The sequence below is a fragment of the Ursus maritimus genome, unplaced genomic scaffold, assembly GCF_017311325.1.
Source record: "Ursus maritimus isolate PB19 unplaced genomic scaffold, ASM1731132v1 scaffold_9, whole genome shotgun sequence".
NCBI lineage: Eukaryota > Metazoa > Chordata > Mammalia > Carnivora > Ursidae > Ursus > Ursus maritimus.
This window is the reverse complement of record NW_024427107.1, coordinates 10500631-10515875: the sequence shown is the minus strand read 5'-3', so window position 1 is coordinate 10515875 and position 15245 is coordinate 10500631. Positions and strand designations below refer to the sequence as shown.

The following is a 15245-nucleotide window of genomic DNA, read 5'->3' as shown; positions in this document are numbered from 1 at the left end:
GATAATTCTGTGGATTCTATGGCTCAAATCTGGAAACAAACCAAATGTCCATCAGTAGGGAATCAGTTAACTGATTTAGTCAATGGACGACTATACACACATTAAAAGTGAAGAGACATATACACACATAAAAAATCTCTCTCTCTCAGGAAATGTCCATAACGTGGTTTTCATTTTTTAATGCTATAAAACAAAAAAAAGCATTCAGTATAACCCATCTCTATGTGTTTATGTGTGACTCACCAACTATATCCATGTTGTCAAATCCAAGGTTTCTTTGTCATCTTTCTTGACCTCAAAGTAACGTCTGATACAGTTCAGTACTCATTCTCCTTTTGCCTCTTGTGACACCATATTCTCTTGGTTTTCTTCCTGGTTCTTCCTTACCTATCTCCTCTTTTCCTGCTCTCTGACTGACCTCCATAAATGGAGCACTTTGTGGCCTGGTGTTGGACTCTATTCTTTTCCTGGGCTTTATTGTCTTCCTTGGTGATCTTAGAAGGTCTTTTGGCTTTAAATACCATCCAAATGCTGAAGACTTGAGATTTCTATTTCTAACCTGGTTTTTCTTCCTTGCTTCAGACTCTTAAGTTCAATGGTCAACTTGACAACACACAGCAATCTACAGAACTAAAGATTGTATTTTGACCCATTGCCCTCCAAAATCTGTCTCTCCTGACTCTAAAGCATTGCTATATATGAGCTAGCTCTTGTCTACATCAAGCTCTTGTCTTTATACCTTAACGAAGTTTCCCCTTATTGCCTCTGCTCTGATCTATCTTACTTTCCTTCTGGTTCTTAGACACACCAAGTTCATCCTTGACTCAGGCCATTTGCTCATGGTGTTCCCTCTTCCTAGAATTCTCTTCCTTCTGATTTTCACTTGATTAATCATTCCTTGTCATTCGGATCTTAAATGTCCCCTCCTCAGACAGCCCTTGCCTGAATACCATATCTAAGTTGCTCTCATCCCCAATACTCTCTACACCATGTTTTATTGTATTCATAATCCTTATATTTTAATATCTGTCTCTTTATTGAAATAGAGTCTCCATTAGAGTAGGAAATCTGTCCATTTTGTTAACACTTATAACCAGAATACCTTTAAAGAATTCTTGGCACAGAATAGATGCTCAAGTACTATATATGTGTACATTGAAATAAAATTTAGAAAGATACATACCATACACTTAACAGTTGTTGCTTCTGAGTGGGCAGTAGTAGGGGAGGTTAATTATAAACTGACTTTCACTTTCTACCAAGATATGTTTCAGTTAGTCTTAAATGATTTGAAATGAAATTGTATTACTTTAACAATTAGAAAAATTAAACATATTTTCAATTAGCAAAGATGGTTGATAAAATTGTGATGCTTAAAATAAACTGTTTAATTGGAAGATGAACTTATGTGGGATACTTTCTTGAGAATGTTAGGTAAGTAATGTGTGACTATATATAGTAAAATGTCTATGATTTTGTAAAAGCACTGAAACATGAAGCAGCAGAAACATTTCACCCAGTTGTCTTTCCTTTGATCTTGACCATCATATCTCTTGTTAATCATTTAAATTGATTTCTTCTTCAAAAGGTAACAAGATTCAACCACGAGTTTGATGATAACATATGCTTATTTTTCTTCAAATTATTATATTTTATGTTGCTATTTGATATGTTCATCATGAACACGTTTATGTTTTGTCTTTTTTATAAGCTTACTAAACTTGCAATATTAGCTGTTGTTACCAGGTCTGAATGTTAAGTCAGCATCTGTTTGAGAGACCTTCAACTTATCAAGGATTGCAGGTCTCTGATTGTTTTGGAACCTCTTCTGATACCTGTGGACTTAGTTCAAGGCCAGTGATTTTTTTTTTTTCTAATAGGATGAACAAATGGTTAATTGTTTGCTTTGGTCACTCAAGTGTAGGATCTTACCTTATATAAAAGTCTAGCTGGAGTCTCTGTTCAGTGACATCCTTACCTTTCTAATCAGAGACTGTCTTCACCAGAAGTTTTGCATTAGAGTTGCAAAATGATGACCGTATCTTTGATCTGGGGGATTGTTGTCGCAGTGTGCTGTTGTTTATGGCTTATTCTTGGAATGAGGAGAAGGTAAGGAAAGTTTTATCTTTAAGCTGCATTTTAGTTCATCCATTTAAAGTTCTTTTACCTTTGTTGTTACATAATAAATTTGGTGTTCTGTACTTACTCTCACTGGCATTTTCTTTTTTAACAAAAAAACTTTAAATTTAAAATATAATTTAAAAGTTTGAAGTGGTATCTTATCACATCTAACAAGATTGAATGACAGTGTTTCCCTTTTAGTATTGACATACCCGTGGTCATGCAAAAAATGTACAAACTTGTTAAACAAAACGGACAGAAATTTTATAAGGTCTCTGGGTATGTTTCTGGGTGGATATAAAGATGAAGTCTGGATTAGGAAAGATGTAAGTGGTAAGTGGGATCTGCAATGGAAAGGGTTTCTTTCTAGCATGAGGATTAAATAGATGCTCTGACTAAATGAATGTTCTCTTCTCAGCTAGTTCTTGTGTGCTCAATAGACTCAGCCTAGGTTTGGACAAGAGCACAGGACCTGTATTGGTCATTCTATTACCTTCTTCTCATTAATGATAATCAACTATGGTAAATTGGGCAACTGCTAAATTTAGGTAACATCACTTTGATTTATGTGTCATTTATTTATAACTGGTTCAAGTAGACAAGAAATACAAATAGGGTCACATACATAGCCGTATTTATCTACCTTCTGATTGGCTCAGAGTATTTGGGGGAGGGCTATGTAACTATTTTGTTATGTCAATCTCCAAAAGACAGAATTACCCATAGCATATCTTCAGCTATGTAGATTGCTATGTGTTTCTCTCATTTACAGGTTGTTTTTTGTTGCTGTTGTGTGTGCTTTAAGGTATCCTAATTCAGGTCCGATAATTTCTAGTTTTAGTTAACCTTACTTATCTTTGAACTCATAAAATGAACATAATTATTTTATGCTAAGTTGTTCTGTCAAGAGGGATGGGAGTTTATGTTGGAAAATTAATATTTATATTATTTAATAAAAACATTCAAAATAACATGAAAGACTGTATGTCAACTATGCTTCAATAAAAAAGAGACAACAAATAGCATGAAAGAGTATTAAATCACAATTGGTAATCCTGTCAATTCTCACCTTATTTAATTTCTTTTTATAATAAGCTAATTTCTCAAATGAGATTCTTCTTATCTTCAACAATCATTGTAGAATAATAATATCTTTAAACTATGAAGATTTTAAAAACTTCAATTTTGCCATCTTCTCTGCAATTCAGTATTCTACATCTTTAAAGAAAGCGATCAAGTAAAACATTTTGAGAGACTCAGGCAAATGATGTTTAGGAAAAATATAAACATTAGAATGTAGTTTCATCTGTACTGAGAGGAAGAATCTTGTTAGGCCTTGTTGATCCTTTTATCCTCATCATTGGAAAAAGTGACTGTCACATAGTAGACATTCAATAAATGTTTGTGGAATGCATGGATGGATGGATGGATGGACGGACGGATGGACGGATGGATGGATTTAGCAATCATTTTTACCAACATATCATATTACTAGGTTAATAAAACCCATTATTTTAGTAAAAGAGCAGGGCCCCATCAACAAAAGAACGATCTATAACTGTAGGGTTTTTAAGTTTGAAGTCAGTAGTGAAAGTTTAAATCAGGTGTAAGTAAAAAAAGCAATGTGTAATTTCCCATACTTATCATATGTTTGTGTCTTACAGACAAATGGGTGAACCACCTCTGGAGAATGGCTTGATTCCGTACCTGGGATGTGCTCTGAAATTTGGTGCCAATCCTCTTGAGTTCCTGAGAGCAAATCAAAGGAAACATGGTCACGTTTTCACTTGCAGATTGATGGGAAACTATGTCCACTTCATCACAAATCCCCTGTCCTACCAGAAGGTGCTGTGCCATGGAAAATACTTGGATTGGAAAAAGTTTCACTTTGCTACTTCTGCAAAGGTAACCAGTTTCCCATTTATACAGCATTCTGCTTGTTTTCTACTTTTTAGTTTGTCAGTTTACTTAGCCTTTTGCTGTACGTAGACTTAAAAATAGAGATGTTGAGAGATATCCTTCCATGGAGATTCTTAGAAATATAATGAATTCAATTAGACAGAAGCTTTTGGTAGTAATCATTTCAAAAGTCAAAATAGGTATAGATTTGTCATTCCTTAACCACCTAGAATGAAATAAAAATGAAATATTCTACTGGGGCAGATGGCATGGTATCAGTAAGATGGCTACAAACTCCCTCATGTCAACCACATCTACATAACTCCCAGAGCACATGTGGCGGAAACTTAGCACTGAACAATTGTTTTAGCACACTTATGCCACACAACTGTTTAATTTTGCTAAGCAGCTGATCAGATATTTTGCCATTGTTTAACAATAATCTGAGAGGCTCTTTGAGAGAGAAAGCAACGAGCCAATATTTAGTGAGTCTCTGCAAGGAAATATTAGACACAATCTTGGCTCTAAGTAGACTAAAATCTGGTTAAAGTACATGTACGAAAAATAGAGAAGAGAACTGATGATTGAGACAACTATGGATTAATACCAAATTAACATGCCAATATATGCAGTAGCATAAGCAAAGTAAGAAATGGACACCTTGTGTGGTTGAGGGAAGTTTCACTGAAGAGCTGGAATTGCAGCTTGGCCTTCCAGGAAGGGTAGGATTTGGCCATTTATTTGGAAAGTGCTATGGAATTGTATGTGCAAAGGCCAATTTCCCTCCTGCCCTGTTTTTAACAAGTAGAGAATTATGAAAGTATCTGATCTGTTTTTCAGCCATTTTCTAGCACTGTGTCAGGTTTAATCTCTTTTTTTTTTCACACATTTCATTTATCATCAGGCATTTGGGCACAGAAGTATTGACCCGAGTGATGGAAATACCACTGATAATATAAGTAAAACTTTCGTCAAAACCCTGCAGGGTGATGGCTTGAATTCCCTCACAGAAGCCATGATGGAGAACCTCCAACTTGTCATGAGACGTCCGCTGGTATCTAAATCAAAGATGCCTGCCTGGGTGACAGAAGGGATGTATTCATTCTGCTACCGAGTGATGTTTGAAGCTGGGTATTTAACTCTCTTTGGCAAAGATCTTACAGGGCAAGATGCACAAAAAAGACTCATTTTGAATAACCTTGACCACTTCAAGGAATTTGACAAGATCTTTCCGGCTCTGGTAGCAGGCCTCCCCATTCATGTGACGCTAGGGAAAAACTGGCAGAGGGCTTGAGGCATGAGAACCTCGGAAAGAGAGACCACATCTCGGAACTGGTCAGGTTTCTGAATGACATGCTTTCCACCTTAGATGACACGGATAAGGCTAAGACACACCTCGCTATCCTCTGGGCGTCACAAGCAAACACAATCCCGGCAACTTTCTGGAGCTTATTTCAAATGATTAGGTAACTAGCAATTTATCCATTTATTTCTTTATTTTAATTGAAAGTAGAAAAGCTACTATTTTAACTAAAAAAAAAGAGTCATGGTATTTTCTCATGTTATCAATCAAGAATGTGATATTTACTTTGTAAGTGTTTAACATGTATCGGTTCATTCAATCCTCACAAAACCATAAGCAACCGTGCCTGGTACACACATCTTGTGGAAGCAGAGACCTTTCCAGGGGGAAAGAATGCACTGCATAGGGTCCGTTCAGGCTGCCTGGGCCCAGAGACCTTGCTTTCAACCCCAGGCTGTTCTTCATGACACCTACTTCATGAATTCTGTCTTCATAATCATAAAAATGTATTAAATGATTCTGACTTGGGGACAGTGAGAGGGCAGTGCTTATGCCTTAGTTCTTTGTGTATTAACAGTTTGTTTCCACCCCATTAGTAATTTCTGTCTTAGCTACGGAGCTATCCTACTGCTTATTATTGATGGGCTTTGGCTAAATTTTGCCTTTTAAATGTATATAACAGAAACATTATATGTAACATATACTTTACATAACATGATTTTGTTCCAAAGTGTCAGTCTTTTGGAAATTTGATATTCAAATGGTTTACAGGATTATTCTGGTTAAATTGGGAGTTTAGTTCATATGGACACAAAATGACTATTCTGTAGCATTGGGAATGCCAAATTTCCACTGATGGCTGATAATTTTATGTTTTTAATTTAAAAAATTTTTAGGGGCACCAGGGTGGCTCATTTGGTAAAGCATCAGACTCTAGATTTCAGTTCAGGTCATGATCTCAGGGTTGTGAGATCACATCAGGCTCTGCCCTGGGCACGAAGCCTGCTCAAGAGTCTTCCTCTGCCCCACCCTCTCACGCATGCATGTGTGCACGTGCGCTCTCTCTCTCTCTCTCAAAAAAAAAATTGGAAACAATTTCAGATATAAAAACCCATTACTAACCTGTCTCAAATGTTTAATGTCTTCCCAAGTTTTTACTTGAGGCAACTCCGTCCAAAATAAATTCATATATTTTCAGTAAGGTTACAACATCAATGTAATATCATAAAGGTAATCCTAGCCATTTTATGACAGTCACACATATACTTACCAAACATTTCTGAGACTCAGTTTACTGCAAGCGTGTTATATAGATCCCTCCCCATGGCACTAAGGATCCAGTAAATCTCCATGCACTGAAAGGACCTAGCATTCATTTTACAAGTTAAAGTGTTAGAACAGTATAAGAACGGAAAAGCTGTTGTCCTACCTGAAATTGTGGCATGGGTTTTAAGAGTAAATTTTGATATCCATTTGCAATTTAGCTAATATTTTGTAATTGTTATCTCACCTGCAAATTTCCTTCTCAATTGCTATGTATATAACTAATTTGACCATTTAATCCTTATTACAATAATTTATTTATAAAAGTATGGCCAAAGTTTTACTTTTATGTTGCAAGGCCTTTTAAGGCAACAATTATTGCTAATATCCAAGGGCTTTGGCACACTTACAAAAGGGAATAAAAAGTAATTGGGAATGTCCCTTTTCCACCTTCTCTGGTATCCTGACCACCTAGTTAAAAGAAGTGGAAAACTCCTATCTCTTTGCAGATCTTTGGGTCTAGAAAACATTTATTTCCTGTACATCTTTTCTTTTCTCCACTTTTGCTAGGAGCCCTGAAGCAATGAAAGCAGCTACTGAAGAAGTGAATAAAACACTAGAGAATGCTGGCCAAAAAATCAGCTTTGACGGCGGTCCCATTTGTTTAAATCAAATGCAACTGAATGCCATGCCAGTGCTGGGTATGCTTACTGTGTTACATTTCATTCACTGTGTCCCACAAACAGCAGTTGTCAATATCTGTTATGTACTTGCGTGTAGGCATTAAGCTAAGTGTTTCAAGTGTGTTGTCCCATTTGATCTGCACTGAAATCCCATGACTGGAGAGTAGTTTCTATAGAACAGGTCAGGAAATTGACCCTGAGAGGTTAAGTTCGTACCTGCAGATACAGTGTTAATGTGAGACTCCCGACCCTACCTTCTCAACCGCTTCTCTGCCCTGCCCTCCTCTGTCTCCTTTATTATTATTACCCTTACCACTGATGTTATGACTGATGGGAGCATATTACTCATTTTCATGAAATAAAGGAGGAAAAAGTACCATCAAGACACCACAATTAGCTGCATGGCTTGAGTGATAGGATTGAAGATTATTTTGAGTTTCTTATTTGTGCTTCTTTGTGTTTTACAGAAATACCAAAGTACTCTCTTTTTATAGTGATAAAAAGTTTTCTTTTTGTTTTTGTTATTTCTCTCTTGAGGAAAGAAACCAGTACATGTTGTCAGGGGCAGCAGGTCTTAGTGGAAGGGACATAGACAAGAAGCATAGGTTCTACGCTGGGTTTGCCCCCCACAGATGACCCCAGATATGTCACTTCATTTTGGGGGACTTGCTTTTCTCATTTGTAAAATAAAAGGCTAACATGTTGTGATTTTACACACAATCATATGATGACCACCTAAAACATGACCGTTAAAAGGATAGAGGCTGGGAGGTCGGGCTAGACCTTCTCATTGGATCTGCACATTTTAGCTGTTTGGAGGGTGGTTCTTTTTGTCCCTTACCCTTTATCAGGCAGTAGGGCATTATCATATACCATCAGATAGTGTAATCATAAAAATGGGGTCTTAGAAACACTGAACTGAAGCAGCATTAAACGTCTGGAAACATATTTCTATATGAAAATGGTATCAGTATATTAAATCTCAGAAGTAATAAAATGAATAATTCACATAAAAGTGATTTGCTGATTTTTCCAATTGTATTAGATGTCTAGTGTCATGTAGAAATAAGATTATTTTTCCATAAAATTATAAAAGTCTAGTTGCCATTGTTAACCAAGAAGATTATATCTTTATGAAATGATTTTCATAAACTCAGATGATCAGATAAAAACTACATTCAGACACAACTGAATCATTGATTACAGCATAGTGGCAACAGAAAAAAATTGGGAAAGTTTTATCTGGCCAGCTTCCCCTAGTTTGTTCAGCTTGTGTTATAAGCTGCTAGCAATATTTCAGACTCTATATTATGAGGCCTTTAAAATACTTGATTTCTTCTTCCTTTCCTCCTTCTCCTTGTTTCTTCCTTTAAAAATATTTAGATAGCATCATCAAGGAGTCTCTGAGGCTCTCCAGTGCCTCCCTGAACATCCGGACTGCTAAAGAGGATTTCACTTTGCACCTCCAGGACAGTTCCTACAACATCCGCAAAGATGACATCATAGCTCTGTATCCGCAGTTAATGCATTTGGATCCAGAAATCTACCCAGACCCTTTGGTAAGTTCATCAAAATTCCATATCCAGGTGATGTCTATCCAGATGGAAATAAAGAGGAAATTTACTGGGGTGCCTGGGTGGCTCAGTCAGTTAAACGTTGGACTCAGGTCATGATCTCATGGGTCATGAGATTGAGCCCCCTTGTGTTGGGCTCTGTGCTTGGCTGGGAGACTGCTTAAGATTATGTCTCTCTCTCTCACTCTCTCTCTCTCTTTCTTTTCTGCCCCCTTCATGGGCATGCGTGCTCTCTCTTTAATAAATAAATAAATCTTTAAAAAAATAAAAAGGAAATTTCCCATTGCAGAATTGATTTAACCATTGAAACCAGAGGCATTGTCTTCTTAATTATGTCTAATATTCATAAATTTTGGAAAACCTGGATGAGGGCCTGAATTTTAAAATTCCTGATACTTGTCATCCCATCATCTCTGCTAGATTATGTTTGCAATCATGATAATAAAGCTGCTGCCTTCCTTTTTTCTTAACAACTGCCTGCTCCCAAATCCAGGGAGTTAGAGTCTAATATACTGGCTCTTCGAGTTTCTAATCTGAACTTTTCCTTCTTGTTCTGCCTAATGGAGGAACTAGTCACCCAGGCAGGATGGAAGGTATAATAAAGCTTTTTCTGTTCCACTCAGTTCTTGTTAAACTCTTATTCCTTATTACTTTCTGAGTCAAGTTGGTGAATTTGCTAAATTACCGATAGATTGGATTAAAAAAGAAAATTACTCTTTGGAGCATCCCCGTCAAAAAACAGATAAATTCCTTTAACTCTGGCTTATAGATTTGTTTTCTTTGTATTTTTATTGCAGACCTTTAAATATGATCGATACCTTGATGAAAACGGGAAGACAAAGACCACGTTCTATAGTAATGGAATCAAGTTAAAGTATTACTACATGCCCTTTGGGTCAGGAGCAACAATATGTCCAGGAAGAATATTTGCTGTCCAGGAAATCAAGCAGTTTTTGATTCTGATGCTTTCCTATTTTGAACTGGAGCTTGTGGAGAGCCAGGTTAAATGTCCCCCTTTGGACCAGTCCCGTGCAGGCTTGGGCATTTTACCACCATTAAATGATATTGAGTTTAAATATAAATTCAAACATTTGTGAACATATGGTTGGAAGCAGAGGACACGAGATGATGTTACCAGCCTGCAGAACGCCATCTGTCCCTTTGGACAGTCCCTTTGGTGGTGGTGGCACTAAGGGGGGTCCAACTCTGTACACGGATGCTTGCTGAATCTTAACATTTGGGTGACAGTTTCCAGATGTTATCTCAGGCTGCGCTAGTGAAAAAACTTCGTTTCTAGAAGCACAATAATTTGTTTTCATTTGAGTATGTCAGTGAACGTTCATCTAGCTAGGCGCTGAAGTTCATTATTTTCAAAGAAAAAGTCTTTTTTTCTTTTTCCAGAATGAAGATATTACGATTGGCAAAAGGTTTTTCCCCCCCTAAGGAAACAGGTTTATCTTTGTAAAAACCACCCAATAATTATGAAAAAGGTACAAATTCACGTTTTAGTGAAACCACATGATTTATTGACTAGATAGGGGATATCTTTTTTTTTCCTTTTTTAAAACATAACCCTTTTATTGTCCAGCACCTGTGACAGTTTCATGTTTCTCTATAAAGACGGCAGGAAGTTTAGAGCATTATTAGCCCTTTTAAAGAGGCAAAGGAGTGGGTAGGCACAGCCAGAAGTCCGTGACTATCGTACCACGTGGAAATGTGCTGTTAGTACAACCAAGCCCATACCCGCCATGCTCCCCACCACAGTCAAATGTAGATTTATATTATAAAAGATATATGAAATGATTTTATCACGCTCTTTAATCAAAAGGAAATGTTTTTCAGCTTTCCCTATAGGCAGTATTTAGGACTTTTAAAATGATGACCTTGATGTCCTGAAAATACTAAAGGTGGTTTTAATATTTGCTCTTTATGCTTTAATGTATTTTTGCTGGAAACCCTAATGTCTATGTCAGGCTTCAACTATCTTATCTATATTTTTATTAGATTCCATATTAAAAAGATTTTTTTCAAAGAAGGCAGTTTTTCTGGTACTACTAACCATCTATCAGTGAAGAGAATGTAGCTTTCCTATGTTATCTTTTAAGATGAAAATGACAATTTGAAAGTCTTGGATGTGAAACATACAAAGAGTTCGTTAAATGTAGCTAGACATTGTGTTTTATTTAAATATTTTTTACCTTTAAATGACTTGTAGTTGAAGGAAAAATAATTGAAGGCTAGATAGTAATGTTTAACTACTGTGTACAACAGTGCTTTGGTAAAATATTTTAAATATTGGAGTTAGCAGCTATACTATTTTTACTGATATTTCTGTATGTATATATTTTTTTGAAAGAGAGAGAGTGGGCACGTGTAGGGATTGGGGTGAGGAGCAGAGGGAGAGGGAGAGAATCTCAAGCAGTCTCCACATCCAGTGCGGAGCCTGATGCGGGGCTTGATCTCATGACCCTGAGATCACAACCTGAGCCGCAATCAGGAGTCCGACTGTTGACTGAGCCACGCAGGCGCCCCTTATGTATGTATTTATATGTAAATTATATTTCCCTTTTTTCTTATATACAAATACTAAGAAAATATTGTAACATTTGATAATTTTGAAATGATTCACCTTTCAGAAATAAAAGTGTGTATGTGTGTAATTTTAAGTTCTTAACTCTTCAGAATGTTTAAAACATTCACCTAGTGACAAGCTGCAACAGTTTTGTTCATTATTCATCTCTTAGAAAAAATAAAATATTCATTCACTCAAAAATCTCCTCCGTACTTCATACAAGTCATTGAAGATTTTTAATCTTGCTATTTAATATTACCGTGGCATTATCTCTTATGTAGATTACTTTATATATTAAGAAAATTAAACTTATTTAGATATGGTGCAAGATGAACAAAATTCTGTTTTATAGCAAATTGTTTTCAACTAAATTTCTAATTGCAGATCCCTAATATATTTTATAACATGGTGGACAGGTCTATACATCTTTCCATGTCTTTATTCTTGTAGAGTGGGGATTGGTAATTGATACAACTGGGGGGCCAAAGGTGCCTCTCCATCTGTTTTTTATATGGATTGAAAGCTAAGAATGGTTTTTATATCTTCAAAGAGTTGTGAGAAAATCAAAACAATATTTCATGACGTGAAAATTACATGAAATTCAGATTTTCCCCATCCACAAGTGAAGCTTTATGGGGACACGAGACAGTGCATTTGTGTTCGAGTCTGGGGCCACTCTTGGAATGTCTTTGCAGAGCTGAGTAGTTGCAACAGAGACCATGTGATTGTAAAGCTTCAAATATGTATTAGGCTGTAAAGCCTAAAAGAGATACGTTAATGGCTAAATGTGTTCAGGGTTACTGTGGTCCAGGTCCAAGCTCGAACACTTCCCTTGCACGATCTCATTTGGTCCTCATAAGAGTCCTGTGGGGTGCTTGTTTCTATCACCCCTACATTACAGAGGAGAGAGAGGGAACTCCAGAACGGTTAAGTCACTGACCCAGGGTTACAGTGCTGGCAAATGGCAGAGTATTGGAATCCAAGTTTTTCCTACTCCAGAGCCAGCATTTTTTCACTTTGTGGCAAGTCCAAGTGACAGGCTGTCTTCTTAAACTCAGGTCATTGAGGGAAGGCCACAGTAAACAAATTCCATGATGTCATTTCTGTCCTGAAATCTCCACTGTTTGGGAGCGTCACCTGGCCATGCTCAGCTGGTCCGGGGTGGCCAGGATGCCGGGGACCCCACCTTGCAGTGACTCCAACCAGGAGCCTGGGAGGAGCTACTGTGAAATCAAGTTCAGTGTCGCTGCCTTAAAGGATGCTGCCCTCCACGCTGGAACACACTGCTTTGTCTTGCCAATAGCTTGTGCTTGTTCACTGCGGAGTCTCAGATTCCTCGAGGATCAGCGTTAGACATTTTTGAGGTGGTTGGGATTAAGGCTTCTGCCATCATCTCATTAATAGGTCATTGAATGCCAATCTCGTACTCACCAGCCCCTTCTCCACATCACCTTGACCGATCCCATTTCAGAGGCTTGGACGTAGAAAGTGACACAAGGACAACAACCCTGATGTTTCACAGAGCATCACGGACTATTCAGATTCTTCTAGTCTCAGCTCTCCTTTTTGTTAGAAACTGGCATCTGGTAGAAGCGAAGTGATTTTGTTAAAAAGGCTGCACAGCAAGGTATACGGCAGGCCTGGTTCTGGAAGTCTCCTGTTTGCACAGCAAATACCGTAGTCACTGAATTAACCGGTATACATTGAACATTAAGGACCTCGCTCTCCAAACTAGAAGCATTAGTTTCATAGACTCCACAGAGCCCATTTCTTTATCTATAGGGATATACATGAAAAAAAAATAGAAAAATTTAAAACATTCATAAACTTTAACATTACTATATTTTTACAAAATTCCCATCTTTATTTGAAGAAAGTATATAATGTCTGGTATCCTCAACTCCATTTGCTGAGGAACCACTGGCCAGTGAAAGTTATCCAGCAATCTGCTGTCAAGTTAATTGGAAGGTAGATGCACTGCTTGGCAGTTCTAGAACCAATGTATCATGCATGAAAAGAATGACAGTTTTAAGAATGACGAGTTTGTGTGAGAGAGTTTCTGAGAGAACGGAGAGCTTACGGGAGTAAGGATGACCCCCTCCCTGATATGCTAGTTTGCAAAATTTCAAACACTGAGAAACAGGCTGGAGGAGCACAGCGACCACCCTCCACTCTCATCCAGATCCACCAGCCGGTCACTTGGCCACGTTTGCTTTTACCCAGGAAGCTGGCTTGAAAAGTGATTTTAGTTGGGGTTTTCATTTATAATTGTTATCCCTTTTTAAAAAAGATTTTATTTATTTATTTATTTATTTATTTATTTATTTATTTAAGAGAGAGAAAGAGCACAAGCAGGGGGAGCAGCAGGCAGAGGGAGAGGGAGAAACAGAGTCCCCTCTGAGCAGGGACTGGATCCCAGGACCCTGGGATCATGACCTGAGCCGAAGGCAGATGCTTACCCGACTGCGCCACCCAGGCGTCCCTATAATTATTTTCCTTTCTCAGTTCCCAAGTTAGCATTTGATCTCTGGTTCCTCTGAACCTCTGAGGAGGAGAAAGGGATGAGGGAACCAGGCGATCACTGACAGGTATTGATTCTCTTCCCCACTAGTGCCATGTCTATGCATAACCTTGTTTTACTTCTCTGGCAGGAAAAATAGCGAAATTCACTTAAACTCCCCTGGAAACAGAAATTGCTTTTTTGAACATAAAAAAATATATACATGTGCAGAAATCTGGAAGGAGACTATTTTTCTTCAGAAGGTTCCTTAAAGGGTGCTGCTGAGAATATGGCCAGGGAGGAGGTCCAGGTATTTCGTGAAGTAGTCGGTACTCCAATAACGTGCGTCTGTGAGGACCATCCCTGCAGAGCGAGGGCAGGTGTCCTGCAGGGGGGATGGGGGTGGTGGGGAGGGGGACTCTGCATGGACACATTTCTCGGAAGTATGGACCTTAGTGCCTGTACTTCATCACTTCTTTGGAGTGATTCCAGGGCATGCCAGCTCCCCAAGAGGGTCACTGTGTTTTCTTCTCCTCTATAGCTCACCAAAGCTCCTAACTGGAGTCTTGCACATAGTAGGAGCTCAAATGTTTGAAGCCGGCGGCAAAGTGAACAATCAAGGTGAATGTGTGTGGAGGCGCTTTGCTCTTGGGGGTCCCTGTTTTTCTTAGTCCAGGCTGCACAAGTTGCAAATGCTTTATATGGCTGCTTTGCTAAGCAGACCTTTTTGCTTCTATTGATTTCTCACTCTATTACAATATTGGGAAAGAGTTACACACAGAATTGAGAACACACCTGGCCTGAGCTCAGGCCCAGACTGCGTGATAAAGCGGGTTCACTATTTGCTAAGATAAAGCAGAGTGGAGAGGGTCTCAGGCCTGCACACCGCTGAGTGGTCTGCCCCAGGATATCAGAGACGGAGAGGCGGCCTGGTAGGGAGTGGCCGACATTGGAAATGCAGCACACGCTGCTACTCTTCAGTGTTCATCAATGTACCTTATACCCTATATTTAGCCTCTATTTTGTTATTCATTGAAGTTTCAGAAATTCGCACCCTGCTGAGGGTCTAGGCCCATTTTTGGTGATCATTAGGCCTTTGCTTGTGGCACAATGAAGTAACGCATTCATTGTATAGTTTTCTAGCGCTGGAGGATGGAGCTGTAATGTCCTGCCACCTCTTAAGATTTCTGCTTATATTATAATTAGGTCAGGCTGTTTGTCTCATAATAATTAAAGCTTATTGCCAAAGAAATAGCATCGAGATGTATGACTTCTTTCAATTCAACCCGGTTTAGATAGAGTCCCAGTTCATAAATAGTATGTTCCAAAG

The 15245-nt window shown here is 38.2% G+C and overlaps 1 protein-coding gene across 1 annotated transcript; it reads left to right on the top strand.

Moving 5' to 3' along the window:
• The first annotated feature begins 2029 nt into the window (after positions 1-2029).
• Positions 2030-9940, top strand: LOC103677451 (cytochrome P450 7A1). The gene is given in 7 exon segments (XM_008706715.2): positions 2030-2109; positions 3786-4026; positions 4925-5279; positions 5282-5486; positions 7157-7287; positions 8653-8828; positions 9641-9940. Coding segments are annotated over 7 exon segments (1488 nt in total).
• The last annotated feature ends 5305 nt before the right edge of the window (positions 9941-15245 follow it).